The 14,283-nt window shown below is 69.0% G+C and overlaps 1 protein-coding gene across 1 annotated transcript; it reads right to left on the reverse strand.

The window, feature by feature from the left end:
- Window positions 1–428: 428 nt before the first annotated feature.
- Window positions 429–14,055, reverse strand: MRPL2 (mitochondrial ribosomal protein L2). The gene is made up of 7 exons (XM_069768205.1): window positions 13,865–14,055; window positions 10,845–10,983; window positions 1,563–1,704; window positions 1,307–1,422; window positions 1,129–1,239; window positions 985–1,058; window positions 429–918 (listed from the first exon to the last, which is right to left on the reverse strand). Exons 1-7 carry the CDS (start codon window positions 13,934–13,936, stop codon window positions 700–702), a joined length of 873 nt encoding a protein of 290 aa, XP_069624306.1. The 5' UTR covers window positions 13,937–14,055; the 3' UTR covers window positions 429–699.
- Window positions 14,056–14,283: the final 228 nt, after the last annotated feature.

The raw sequence follows: 14,283 nt of genomic DNA on the forward strand, positions 1-14,283 counted from the left end.
GGAGCCAGGTGGAGAATTGGTCAATAAGGGCAGTGGTCGGAGTAGGTGCGGACAGAGTGGACTTCAACAGAGGGGGGTAGAGGTGGGATTGGGTTAAAGGTACAGTTGGAAGAAAGGAGAAGGCCCGCTCCTCCACCATGTTTGTTGCCAAGGCGAGGAGTGTGGGTGAAGTGGAGGCCACCGTAACATAGTGCAGCGGGGGAGGATGTGTCAGAGGGTGTCAGCCATGTTTTGGTGATACCCAGAAACAAAAGATTATGAGAGATAAAGAGGTCGTGAATCACGTGGAGTTTATTGCAGATGGAGCAGGCATTTCATAGTGATCCAGAGAGGGTGCAGGGGGTGGGCGTCATGGTCATGGAATTGAGGTGGGCAAGACTTCGGGTGTTTATATTGGGTTGGGAGGGGCAATAAGAACCAGTCAGTAATAAGAGGTTCACTTATTTTATTCCACATCACTGCCCTCTACCGAGCAGGTACAGGTGGCGCCAATCTGCCAGACAGGAATCTGCGTGGTGACCCAGCACTGGTGGATGCAATACAGGTGAGCTACGGCCACCGCCGGCATTCAGTCCGCAGGGCGGCCACCCCCGGTGGTGGGAGAGTCAGATAATGGGGCCGCTGTCCCCGACAGGAGCACAGTCACACAATGGGATGGGTCAGTCGGCGGCGTTGTCAGGTGGTGAGTCCCTGCAGGGGTCAGGCCCGGGGTGCTGGTATGGCACTTGGCAGCTTCACGTAGCTCTTGAGGGCGGGCAGTGGTTTGATCTTGCGTCCGGCCCAGCCACCCTTCCTTTTCCAGAGTCCACTGGACGGTCTGATTCCCAGCCAGCGGTTACGCCCAGCTTTACCGATCACCCGCTTGTTGTGGTCGATGTTGGAGACGCGCCCTACGGTGGCCACGCAGGTTTCTAGCACCTGTGTAGGAGAGAAGGGTCAGACAGCAGTAAGCAGCGTTACGGGGTGGAGGTCTTGCACGCTCACCTGCACTTGTCTCTTGGAGGGCAGCTGCACAATGGCGGTTCCATTGACCTTCCTCAGCAACACCCCGCACGTCCCTGTGAGAGGAGAGCGACACGTCAGACCTGGCAGAAGCCTCTTCCCCCACGAGGTAGGCACCAGACTCACCAGCAGCTCTGATGAACTCCGCACCTTTCCCAGGCATCACCTCCAAGCAATTAACCAGGGTGCCGACCGGCAGCGCCCCGAGCGGGTGAGCGTCGCCCTCCTGCGCAGATACTGATGAATGAACAAAAGGTTACCATGATTGTGGCATCCACACCCCCGTCCCCTCCCAGGATCGTACCCGCCATGCGCCCAATGTGCCCTGATGATGAGATCAGATCTCCGGCCTTCATGTTCTCTGTAGCAATGATCCAACGTTTCCGCCTCCCACCTGCAACCAAAGCGATGTCCGCCGACCTGCAGAGAACAAGAGACCGGAACCCTGACCTACAGATATTAAGGTGGGGGGGTACATGATCTGTCACCAGAAACCACAAGGCCCAGGGGTGACCAGAATGTGCACAGAAGAGACGCAGGAGGGCTACTGGTGACGTTACCTGCACGGGTCATAGCGAACCTCCACCACAGTCTCCTGGAAAGACACGTTTTCAAGTCCTGGCTCATAACGCAGTCTCTGAAAATCAATCATCCGGAAAAGCTGCTTATGCCCCCCGCCAATGCCACGCACACGGATACGACCTGTGAGATACCAGCACAATGAGCCCCCCTTATCCGAGCAGCTGGACCAGAGAGGGAGCGAGGGAGGGGAGCAGCCACACCAGAGAGGGAGCGAGGGAGGGGAGCAGCCACACCAGAGAGGGAGCGAGGGAGGGGAGCAGCCACACCAGAGAGGGAGCGAGGGAGGGGAGCAGCCACACCAGAGAGGGAGCGAGGGAGGGGAGCAGCCACACCAGAGAGGGAGAGAGCGAGGGGAGCAGCCACACCAGAGGGGGAGGGAGCAAGCCACACCAGAGGGGGAGGGAGAGAGGGGAGCAGCCACACCAGAGAGGGAGCGAGGGAGGGGAGCAGCCACACCCGAGAGGGAGCGAGGGAGGGGAGCAGCCACACCCGAGAGGGAGGGGAGCAGCCACACCAGAGAGGGAGAGAGCGAGGGGAGCAGCTGGACCAGAGAGGGAGCGAGGGAGGGGAGCAGCCACACCAGAGAGGGAGCGAGGGAGGGGAGCAGCCATACCAGAGAGGGAGCGAGGGAGGGGAGCAGCCACACCAGAGAGGGAGCGAGGGAGGGGAGCAGCCACACCAGAGGGGGAGAGAGCGAGAGGAGCAGCCACACCCGAGAGGGAGGGGAGCAGCCACACCAGAGAGGGAACGAGGGAGGGGAGCAGCCACGCCAGAGAGGGAGCGAGGGAGGGGAGCAGCCACACCAGAGAGGGAGCGAGGGAGGGGAGCAGCCACACCAGAGAGGGAGCGAGGGAGGGGAGCAGCCACACCAGAGAGGGAGAGAGCGAGGGGAGCAGCTGGACCAGAGAGGGAGCGAGGGAGGGGAGCAGCCACACCAGAGAGGGAGCGAGAAAGGGGAGCAGCCACACCAGAGGGGGAGAGAGCGAGAGGAGCAGCCACACCCGAGAGGGAAGGGAGCAGCCACACCAGAGGGGGAGGGAGCGAGCCACACCAGAGGGGGAGGGAGAGAGGGGAGCAGCCACACCAGAGAGGGAGCGAGGGAGGGGAGCAGCCACACCAGAGAGGGAGAGAGCGAGGGGAGCAGCTGGACCAGAGAGGGAGGGAGTGAGCCACACCAGAGGGGGAGGGAGAGAGGGGAGCAGCCACACCCGAGAGGGAGGGGAGCAGCCACACCAGAGAGGGAGCGAGGGAGGGGAGCAGCCACACCAGAGAGGGAGCGAGGGAGGGGAGCAGCCACACCAGAGAGGGAGCGAGGGAGGGGAGCAGCCACACCAGAGAGGGAGCGAGGGAGGGGAGCAGCCACACCAGAGAGGGAGCGAGGGAGGGGAGCAGCCACACCAGAGGGGGAGAGAGCGAGAGGAGCAGCCACACCCGAGAGGGAGGGGAGCAGCCACACCAGAGAGGGAGCGAGGGAGGGGAGCAGCCACACCAGAGAGGGAGAGAGCGAGGGGAGCAGCCACACCAGAGAGGGAGCGAGGGAGGGGAGCAGCCACACCAGAGAGGGAGCGAGGGAGGGGAGCAGCCACACCAGAGAGGGAGCGAGGGAGGGGAGCAGCCACACCAGAGAGGGAGCGAGGGAGGGGAGCAGCCACACCAGAGAGGGAGAGAGCGAGGGGAGCAGCTGGACCAGAGAGGGAGGGAGTGAGCCACACCAGAGGGGGAGGGAGAGAGGGGAGCAGCCACACCAGAGGGGGAGGGAGAGAGGGGAGCAGCCACACCAGAGAGGGAGAGAGCGAGGGGAGCAGCTGGACCAGAGAGGGAGCGAGGGAGGGGAGCAGCCACACCAGAGAGGGAGGGGAGCAGCCACACCAGAGAGGGAGGGGAGCAGCCACACCAGAGAGGGAGCGAGGGAGGGGAGCAGCCATACCAGAGAGGGAGCGAGGGAGGGGAGCAGCCACACCAGAGGGGGAGAGAGCGAGAAGAGCAGCCACACCCGAGAGGGAGGGGAGCAGCCACACCAGAGAGGGAGCGAGGGAGGGGAGCAGCCACACCAGAGAGGGAGAGAGCGAGGGGAGCAGCCACACCAGAGAGGGAGCGAGGGAGGGGAGCAGCCACACCAGAGAGGGAGCGAGGGAGGGGAGCAGCCACACCAGAGAGGGAGCGAGGGAGGGGAGCAGCCACACCAGAGAGGGAGCGAGGGAGGGGAGCAGCCTCACCAGAGAGGGAGCGAGGGAGGGGAGCAGCCACACCAGAGAGGGAGAGAGCGAGGGGAGCAGCCACACCAGAGAGGGAGAGAGCGAGGGGAGCAGCTGGACCAGAGAGGGAGGGAGTGAGCCACACCAGAGGGGGAGGGAGAGAGGGGAGCAGCCACACCCGAGAGGGAGGGGAGCAGCCACACCAGAGAGGGAGAGAGCGAGGGGAGCAGCTGGACCAGAGAGGGAGGGAGTGAGCCACACCAGAGGGGGAGGGAGAGAGGGGAGCAGCCACACCCGAGAGGGAGGGGAGCAGCCACACCAGAGAGGGAGCGAGGGAGGGGAGCAGCCGGACCAGAGAGGGAGCGAGGGAGGGGAGCAGCCACACCAGAGAGGGAGCGAGGGAGGGGAGCAGCCACACCAGAGAGGGAGCGAGGGAGGGGAGCAGCCACACCAGAGAGGGAGCGAGGGAGGGGAGCAGCCACACCAGAGAGGGAGCGAGGGAGGGGAGCAGCCACACCAGAGAGGGAGCGAGGGAGGGGAGCAGCCACACCAGAGAGGGAGCGAGGGAGGGGAGCAGCCACACCAGAGAGGGAGCGAGGGAGGGGAGCAGCCACACCAGAGAGGGAGCGAGGGAGGGGAGCAGCCACACCAGAGAGGGAGCGAGGGAGGGGAGCAGCCACACCAGAGGGGGAGAGAGCGAGGGGAGCAGCCACACCCGAGAGGGAGGGGAGCAGCCACACCAGAGAGGGAGCGAGGGAGGGGAGCAGCCACACCAGAGAGGGAGCGAGGGAGGGGAGCAGCCACACCAGAGAGGGAGAGAGCGAGGGGAGCAGCCACACCAGAGAGGGAGCGAGGGAGGGGAGCAGCCACACCAGAGAGGGAGCGAGGGAGGGGAGCAGCCACACCAGAGAGGGAGCGAGGGAGGGGAGCAGCCATACCAGAGAGGGTGCTAGGGAGGGGAGCAGCCATACCAGAGAGGGAGCGAGGGAGGGGAGCAGCCACACCAGAGAGGGAGCGAGGGAGGGGAGCAGCCACACCAGAGAGGGAGCGAGGGAGGGGAGCAGCCACACCAGAGAGGGAGCGAGGGAGGAGAGCAGCCACACCAGAGAGGGAGCGAGGGAGGGGAGCAGCCACACCAGAGAGGGAGCGAGGGAGGGGAGCAGCCACACCAGAGAGGGAGCGAGGGAGGGGAGCAGCCACACCAGAGAAGGAGCGAGGGAGGGGAGCAGCCACACCAGAGAGGGAGAGAGCGAGGGGAGCAGCTGGACCAGAGAGGGAGGGAGCGAGCCACACCAGAGGGGGAGGGAGAGAGGGGAGCAGCCACACCCGAGAGGGAGGGGAGCAGCCACACCAGAGAGGGAGAGAGCGAGGGGAGCAGCTGGACCAGAGAGGGAGCGAGGGAGGGGAGCAGCCACACCAGAGAGGGAGGGGAGCAGCCACACCAGAGAGGGAGCGAGGGAGGGGAGCAGCCATACCAGAGAGGGAGCGAGGGAGGGGAGCAGCCACACCAGAGGGGGAGAGAGCGAGAGGAGCAGCCACACCCGAGAGGGAGGGGAGCAGCCACACCAGAGAGGGAGCGAGGGAGGGGAGCAGCTGGACCAGAGAGGGAGCGAGGGAGGGGAGCAGCCACACCAGAGAGGGAGCGAGGGAGGGGAGCAGCCACACCAGAGAGGGAGCGAGGGAGGGGAGCAGCCACACCAGAGAGGGAGCGAGGGAGGGGAGCAGCCATACCAGAGAGGGAGAGAGCGAGGGGAGCAGCTGGACCAGAGAGGGAGGGAGCGAGCCACACCAGAGGGGGAGGGAGAGAGGGGAGCAGCCACACCCGAGAGGGAGGGGAGCAGCCACACCAGAGAGGGAGAGAGCGAGGGGAGCAGCTGGACCAGAGAGGGAGCGAGGGAGGGGAGCAGCCACACCAGAGAGGGAGGGGAGCAGCCACACCAGAGAGGGAGCGAGGGAGGGGAGCAGCCATACCAGAGAGGGAGCGAGGGAGGGGAGCAGCCACACCAGAGGGGGAGAGAGCGAGAGGAGCAGCCACACCCGAGAGGGAGGGGAGCAGCCACACCAGAGAGGGAGCGAGGGAGGGGAGCAGCTGGACCAGAGAGGGAGCGAGGGAGGGGAGCAGCCACACCAGAGAGGGAGCGAGGGAGGGGAGCAGCCACACCAGAGAGGGAGCGAGGGAGGGGAGCAGCCATACCAGAGAGGGTGCTAGGGAGGGGAGCAGCCATACCAGAGAGGGAGCGAGGGAGGGGAGCAGCCACACCAGAGAGGGAGCGAGGGAGGGGAGCAGCCACACCAGAGAGGGAGCGAGGGAGGGGAGCAGCCACACCAGAGAGGGAGCGAGGGAGGGGAGCAGCCACACCAGAGAGGGAGCGAGGGAGGGGAGCAGCCACACCAGAGAAGGAGCGAGGGAGGGGAGCAGCCACACCAGAGAGGGAGCGAGGGAGGGGAGCAGCCACACCAGAGGGGGAGAGAGCGAGAGGAGCAGCCACACCCGAGAGGGAGGGGAGCAGCCACACCAGAGAGGGAGCGAGGGAGGGGAGCAGCCACACCAGAGAGGGAGAGAGCGAGGGGAGCAGCCACACCAGAGAGGGAGCGAGGGAGGGGAGCAGCCACACCAGAGAGGGAGCGAGGGAGGGGAGCAGCCACACCAGAGAGGGAGCGAGGGAGGGGAGCAGCCACACCAGAGAGGGAGAGAGCGAGGGGAGCAGCTGGACCAGAGAGGGAGGGAGCGAGCCACACCAGAGGGGGAGGGAGAGAGGGGAGCAGCCACACCCGAGAGGGAGGGGAGCAGCCACACCAGAGAGGGAGAGAGCGAGGGGAGCAGCTGGACCAGAGAGTGAGCGAGGGAGGGGAGCAGCCACACCAGAGAGGGAGGGGAGCAGCCACACCAGAGAGGGAGCGAGGGAGGGGAGCAGCCATACCAGAGAGGGAGCGAGGGAGGGGAGCAGCCACACCAGAGGGGGAGAGAGCGAGAGGAGCAGCCACACCCGAGAGGGAGGGGAGCAGCCACACCAGAGAGGGAGCGAGGGAGGGGAGCAGCTGGACTAGAGAGGGAGCGAGGGAGGGGAGCAGCCACACCAGAGAGGGAGCGAGGGAGGGGAGCAGCCACACCAGAGAGGGAGCGAGGGAGGGGAGCAGCCACACCAGAGAGGGAGCGAGGGAGGGGAGCAGCCATACCAGAGAGGGTGCTAGGGAGGGGAGCAGCCATACCAGAGAGGGAGCGAGGGAGGGGAGCAGCCACACCAGAGAGGGAGCGAGGGAGGGGAGCAGCCACACCAGAGAGGGAGCGAGGGAGGGGAGCAGCCACACCAGAGAGGGAGAGAGTGAGGGGAGCAGCTGGACCAGAGAGGGAGGGAGCGAGCCACACCAGAGAGGAAGGGAGAGAGGGGAGCAGCCACACCAGAGGGGGAGGGAGAGAGGGGAGCAGCCACACCCGAGAGGGAGAACGAGCGAGCCACACCAGAGGGGGAGCGAGGGAGGGGAGCAGCCACACCAAAGAGGGAGAGAGCGAGGGGAGCAGCCACACCAGAGGGGGAGGGAGAGAGGGGAGCAGCCACACCAGAGGGAGAGGGAGAGAGGGGAGCAGCCACACCAGAGGGGGAGAGAGCGAGGGGAGCAGCCACACCCGAGAGGGAGAACGAGCGAGCCACACCAGAGAAGGAGCAAGCGAGGGGAGCAGCCACACCAGATGGGGAGCGAGCCACACCAGAGAGGGAGCGAGGGAGGGGAGCAGCTGGACCAGAGAGGGTGCTAGGGAGGGGAGCAGCCATACCAGAGAGGGAGCGAGGGAGGGGAGCAGCCACACCAGAGAGGGAGCGAGGGAGGGGAGCAGCCACACCAGAGAGGGAGCGAGGGAGGGGAGCAGCCACACCAGAGAGGGAGCGAGGGAGGAGAGCAGCCACACCAGAGAGGGAGCGAGGGAGGGGAGCAGCCACACCAGAGAGGGAGCGAGGGAGGGGAGCAGCCACACCAGAGAGGGAGCGAGGGAGGGGAGCAGCCACACCAGAGAGGGAGCGAGGGAGGGGAGCAGCCACACCAGAGAGGGAGCGAGGGAGGGGAGCAGCCACACCAGAGAGGGAGCGAGGGAGGGGAGCAGCCACACCAGAGGGGGAGAGAGCGAGAGGAGCAGCCACACCCGAGAGGGAGGGGAGCAGCCACACCAGAGAGGGAGCGAGGGAGGGGAGCAGCCACACCAGAGAGGGAGAGAGCGAGGGGAGCAGCCACACCAGAGAGGGAGAGAGCGAGGGGAGCAGCCACACCAGAGAGGGAGCGAGGGAGGGGAGCAGCCACACCAGAGAGGGAGAGAGCGAGGGGAGCAGCTGGACCAGAGAGGGAGGGAGCGAGCCACACCAGAGGGGGAGGGAGAGAGGGGAGCAGCCACACCCGAGAGGGAGGGGAGCAGCCACACCAGAGAGGGAGCGAGGGAGGGGAGCAGCCATACCAGAGAGGGAGCGAGGGAGGGGAGCAGCCACACCAGAGGGGGAGAGAGCGAGAGGAGCAGCCACACCCGAGAGGGAGGGGAGCAGCCACACCAGAGAGGGAGCGAGGGAGGGGAGCAGCTGGACCAGAGAGGGAGCGAGGGAGGGGAGCAGCCACACCAGAGAGGGAGCGAGGGAGGGGAGCAGCCACACCAGAGAGGGAGCGAGGGAGGAGAGCAGCCATACCAGAGAGGGTGCTAGGGAGGGGAGCAGCCACACCAGAGAGGGAGCGAGGGAGGGGAGCAGCCACACCAGAGAGGGAGCGAGGGAGGGGAGCAGCCACACCAGAGAGGGAGCGAGGGAGGGGAGCAGCCACACCAGAGAGGGAGAGAGTGAGGGGAGCAGCTGGACCAGAGAGGGAGGGAGCGAGCCACACCAGAGAGGGAGGGAGAGAGGGGAGCAGCCACACCAGAGGGGGAGGGAGAGAGGGGAGCAGCCACACCCGAGAGGGAGAACGAGCGAGCCACACCAGAGAGGGAGCGAGGGAGGGGAGCAGCCACACCAGAGAGGGAGAGAGCGAGGGGAGCAGCCACACCAGAGGGGGAGGGAGAGAGGGGAGCAGCCACACCAGAGGGGGAGGGAGAGAGGGGAGCAGCCACACCAGAGGGGGAGAGAGCGAGGGGAGCAGCCACACCCGAGAGGGAGAACGAGCGAGCCACACCAGAGAAGGAGCAAGCGAGGGGAGCAGCCACACCAGATGGGGAGCGAGCCACACCAGAGAGGGAGCGAGGGAGGGGAGCAGCCACACCAGAGAGGGAGCGAGGGGAGCAGCTGGACCAGAGAGGGAGCGAGGGAGGGGAGCAGCCACACCAGAGAGGGAGCGAGGGAGGGGAGCAGCCACACCAGAGAGGGAGCGAGGGAGGGGAGCAGCCACACCAGAGAGGGAGCGAGGGAGGGGAGCAGCCATACCAGAGAGGGAGCGAGGGAGGGGAGCAGCCACACCAGAGAGGGAGAGAGCGAGGGGAGCAGCTGGACCAGAGAGGGAGGGAGCGAGCCACACCAGAGGGGGAGGGAGAGAGGGGAGCAGCCACACCCGAGAGGGAGGGGAGCAGCCACACCAGAGAGGGAGCGAGGGAGGGGAGTAGCTGGACCAGAGAGGGAGCGAGGGAGGGGAGCAGCTGGACCAGAGAGGGAGCGAGGGAGGGGAGCAGCTGGACCAGAGAGGGAGCGAGGGAGGGGAGCAGCCACACCAGAGAGGGAGCGAGGGAGGGAAGCAGCCACACCAGAGAGGGAGCGAGGGAGGGGAGCAGCCACACCAGAGGGGGAGAGAGCGAGAGGAGCAGCCACACCCGAGAGGGAGGGGAGCAGCCACACCAGAGAGGGAGGGGAGCAGCCACACCAGAGAGGGAGGGGAGCAGCCACACCAGAGAGGGAGGGGAGCAGCCACACCAGAGAGGGAGGGGAGCAGCCACACCAGAGAGGGAGGGGAGCAGCCACACCAGAGAGGGAGGGGAGCAGCCACACCAGAGAGGGAGGGGAGCAGCCACACCAGAGAGGGAGAGAGCGAGGGGAGCAGCCACACCAGAGAGGGAGCGAGGGAGGGGAGCAGCCACACCAGAGAGGGAGCGAGGGAGGGGAGCAGCCACACCAGAGAGGGAGAGAGCGAGGGGAGCAGCCACACCAGAGAGGGAGGGAGCGAGCCACACCAGAGGGGGAGGGAGAGAGGGGAGCAGCCACACCCGAGAGGGAGGGGAGCAGCCACACCAGAGGGGGAAAGAGCGAGAGGAGCAGCCACACCAGAGAGGGAGAGAGCGAGGGGAGCAGCTGGACCAGAGAGGGAGCGAGGGAGGGGAGCAGCCACACCAGAGAGGGAGCGAGGGAGGGGAGCAGCCACACCAGAGAGGGAGCGAGGGAGGGGAGCAGCCACACCTGAGAGGGAGCGAGGGAGGGGAGCAGCCACACCAGAGGGGGAGAGAGCGAGAGGAGCAGCCACACCAGAGAGGGAGGGGAGCAGCCACACCAGAGAGGGAGCGAGGGAGGGGAGCAGCCACACCAGAGAGGGAGAGAGCGAGGGGAGCAGCTGGACCAGAGAGGGAGCGAGGGAGGGGAGCAGCCACACCAGAGAGGGAGCGAGGGAGGGGAGCAGCCACACCAGAGAGGGAGCGAGGGAGGGGAGCAGCCATACCAGAGAGGGAGCGAGGGAGGGGAGCAGCCACACCAGAGGGGGAGAGAGCGAGAGGAGCAGCCACACCAGAGAGGGAGAGAGCGAGGGGAGCAGCTGGACCAGAGAGGGAGCGAGGGAGGGGAGCAGCCACACCAGAGAGGGAGCGAGGGAGGGGAGCAGCCATACCAGAGAGGGAGCGAGGGAGGGGAGCAGCCACACCAGAGAGGGAGCGAGGGAGGGGAGCAGCCATACCAGAGAGGGAGCGAGGGAGGGGAGCAGCCACACCAGAGAGGGAGTGAGGGAGGGGAGCAGCCACACCAGAGAGGGAGCGAGGGAGGGGAGCAGCCACACCAGAGAGGGCAGGAGAAGGTAGCGAAGGGAGAGTCAGAGAGAAGTGGGAGGCAAGTGACGTCATAGCCAGAGCAGAACAGGGCACATGGGGCTGTGAGGGTCTCCGTACACAGACATGACACCGTTACACACCGGTCTGGTCTCGGCCGCCGGTTTTCCTCTTCCCTATGGCGTTGACGGTGTACTTAGTGGGCGGCTTCCATATCTCTATCCCATTGAGGTGCGCTGTGGTGAGGAGACCTCTAGAGGGCAGCAGTGAGGAAGCAGCAGCCTAAGGAAGAGAAGACCCTCATACATACACAGCACTAGCCACAAAAGAGCAGCCTGAGGGGGGGGGCACTCAGACCCCGGCGAGGGAGAGGGGGGGGGCACTCAGACCCCGGCGAGGGAGAGGGGGGGGGCACTCAGACCCCGGCGAGGGAGAGGGGGGGGGCACTCAGACCCCGGCGAGGGAGAGGGGGGGGGGGGGCACTCAGACCCCGGCGAGGGAGAGGGGGGGGGGCACTCAGACCCCGGCGAGGGAGAGGGGGGGGGGCACTCAGACCCCGGCGAGGGAGAGGGGGGGGCACTCAGACCCGGGAGGGGGGGGGGGCACTCAGACCCCGGCGAGGGAGGGGGGGGCACTCAGACCCGGGAGGGGGGGGGGCACTCAGACCCCGGCGAGGGAGGGGGGGGCACTCAGACCCGGGAGGGGGGGGGCACTCAGACCCCGGCGAGGGAGGGAGGGGGGGGCACTCAGACCCCGGCGAGGGAGGGGGGGGGGCACTCAGACCCAGGAGGGGGGGGGGCACTCAGATCCCGGCGAGGGAGAGGGGGGGGGCACTCAGACCCCGGCGAGGGAGAGGGGGGGGGGCACTCAGACCCCGGCGAGGGAGAGGGGGGGGGCACTCAGACCCCGGCGAGGGAGAGGGGGGGGGGGGCACTCAGACCCCGGCGAGGGAGAGGGGGGGGGGCACTCAGACCCCGGCGAGGGAGAGGGGGGGGGGCACTCAGACCCCGGCGAGGGAGAGGGGGGGGGCACTCAGACCCGGGAGGGGGGGGGGCACTCAGACCCCGGCGAGGGAGGGGGGGGCACTCAGACCCGGGAGGGGGGGGGGCACTCAGACCCCGGCGAGGGAGGGGGGGGGCACTCAGACCCGGGAGGGGGGGGGGGCACTCAGACCCCGGCGAGGGAGGGAGGGGGGGGCACTCAGACCCCGGCGAGGGAGGGGGGGGGCACTCAGACCCAGGAGGGGGGGGCACTCAGATCCCGGCGAGGGAGGGGGGGGGGCACTCAGACCCCGGCGAGGGAGGGGGGGGGGGCACTCAGACCCCGGCGAGGGAGGGGGGGGGGGCACTCAGACCCCGGCGAGGGAGGGGGGGGCACTCAGACCCGGGAGGGGGGGCACTCAGACCCGGGAGGGGGGGCACTCAGACCCGGGAGGGGGGGCACTCAGACCCGGGAGGGGGGGGGCACTCAGATCCCGGCGAGGGAGGGGGGGGGCACTCAGATCCCGGCGAGGGAGGGGGGGGCACTCAGATCCCGGCGAGGGAGGGGGGGGGGCACTCAGACCCCGGCGAGGGAGGGGGGGGGCACTCAGACCCCGGCGAGGGAGGGGGGGGCACTCAGACCCCGGCGAGGGAGGGGGGGGCACTCAGACCCCGGCGAGGGAGGGGGGGCACTCAGACCCCGGCGAGGGAGGGGGGGGGCACTCAGACCCCGGCGAGGGAGGGGGGGCACTCAGACCCGGGAGGGGGGGGGGCACTCAGACCCCGGCGAGGGAGGGGGGGGCACTCAGACCCGGGAGGGGGGGGGGCACTCAGATCCCGGCGAGGGAGGGGGGGGCACTCAGACCCCGGCGAGGGAGGGGGGGGCACTCAGACCCCGGCGAGGGAGGGGGGGGGGCACTCAGACCCCGGCGAGGGAGGGGGGGGGGCACTCAGACCCCGGCGAGGGAGGGGGGGGGGGCACTCAGACCCCGGCGAGGGAGGGGGGGGCACTCAGACCCCGGCGAGGGAGGGGGGGGGGCACTCAGACCCCGGCGAGGGAGGGGGGGGGGCACTCAGACCCCGGCGAGGGAGGGGGGGGCACTCAGACCCCGGCGAGGGAGGGGGGGGGGCACTCAGACCCCGGCGAGGGAGGGGGGGGGCACTCAGACCCCGGCGAGGGAGGGGGGGGGCACTCAGACCCCGGCGAGGGAGGGGGGGGCACTCAGACCCCGGCGAGGGAGGGGGGGGGCACTCAGACCCCGGCGAGGGAGGGGGGGGCACTCAGACCCGGGAGGGGGGCACTCAGACCCCGGCGAGGGAGGGGGGGGGCACTCAGACCCGGGAGGGGGGGGGGCACTCAGACCCGGGAGGGGGGGGGCACTCAGACCCCGGCGAGGGAGGGGGGGGGGCACTCAGACCCGGGAGGGGGGGGCACTCAGATCCCGGCGAGGGAGGGGGGGGGGGCACTCAGACCCCGGCGAGGGAGGGGGGGGGCACTCAGACCCCGGCGAGGGAGGGGGGGGGCACTCAGATCCCGGCGAGGGAGGGGGGGGGGCACTCAGACCCGGGAGGGGGGGGGGCACTCAGACCCCGGCGAGGGAGGGGGGGGGGCACTCAGACCCGGGAGGGGGGGGCACTCAGACCCCGGCGAGGGAGGGGGGGGGGCACTCAGACCCGGGAGGGGGGGGCACTCAGATCCCGGCGAGGGAGGGGGGGGGGGCACTCAGACCCGGGAGGGGGGGGCACTCAGACCCCGGCGAGGGAGGGGGGGGGGCACTCAGACCCGGGAGGGGGGGGCACTCAGACCCCGGCGAGGGAGGGGGGGGGGCACTCAGACCCGGGAGGGGGGGGCACTCAGATCCCGGCGAGGGAGGGGGGGGGGCACTCAGACCCGGGAGGGGGGGGCACTCAGACCCCGGCGAGGGAGGGGGGGGGGCACTCAGACCCGGGAGGGGGGGGGGCACTCAGACCCGGGAGGGGGGGGCACTCAGATCCCGGCGAGGGAGGGGGGGGGGCACTCAGACCCGGGAGGGGGGGGCACTCAGACCCCGGCGAGGGAGGGGGGGGGGCACTCAGACCCGGGAGGGGGGGGGGCACTCAGATCCCGGCGAGGGAGGGGGGGGGCACTCAGACCCGGGAGGGGGGGGCACTCAGACCCCGGCGAGGGAGGGGGGGGGACGCACCTGGAGGTGGGGGGCTCCGCTGCAGCTCAGTGAGAGGCTGCGGAGGACGCGGGTCAGGCCGCTGAGCGCCATCACTGGAGAGGGGAGACGAGCACTGGCCAATCACAGCGGCCCGGGTCTCCGCATTGGTCGAGCGCGAGGCCGGCAGACGCTAGGTGGCATGTCATTTCCGGGGGCGTGTCATCGTGGGGGCGGCGTGCCATGCTGGGCGTGTCATCATGGGGGAGGGGGGGGGGTGCCACCGTGGGGGCGTGTCGTCGGGGGGCGTGCCATCGTGGGGGCGTGTCATCGTGGAGGCGGCGTGCCATGCTAGGCGTGTCATCGTAGGGGCGTGTCATCGGGGGAGGGGGGAGGGCGTGCCATCGTGGGGGGCGTGTCATCGTGGGGGCGGTGTGCCATGCTGGGCGTGTCATCGTAGG

Source organism: Ranitomeya imitator, chromosome 5 (assembly GCF_032444005.1).
Source record: "Ranitomeya imitator isolate aRanImi1 chromosome 5, aRanImi1.pri, whole genome shotgun sequence".
Lineage (NCBI taxonomy): Eukaryota > Metazoa > Chordata > Amphibia > Anura > Dendrobatidae > Ranitomeya > Ranitomeya imitator.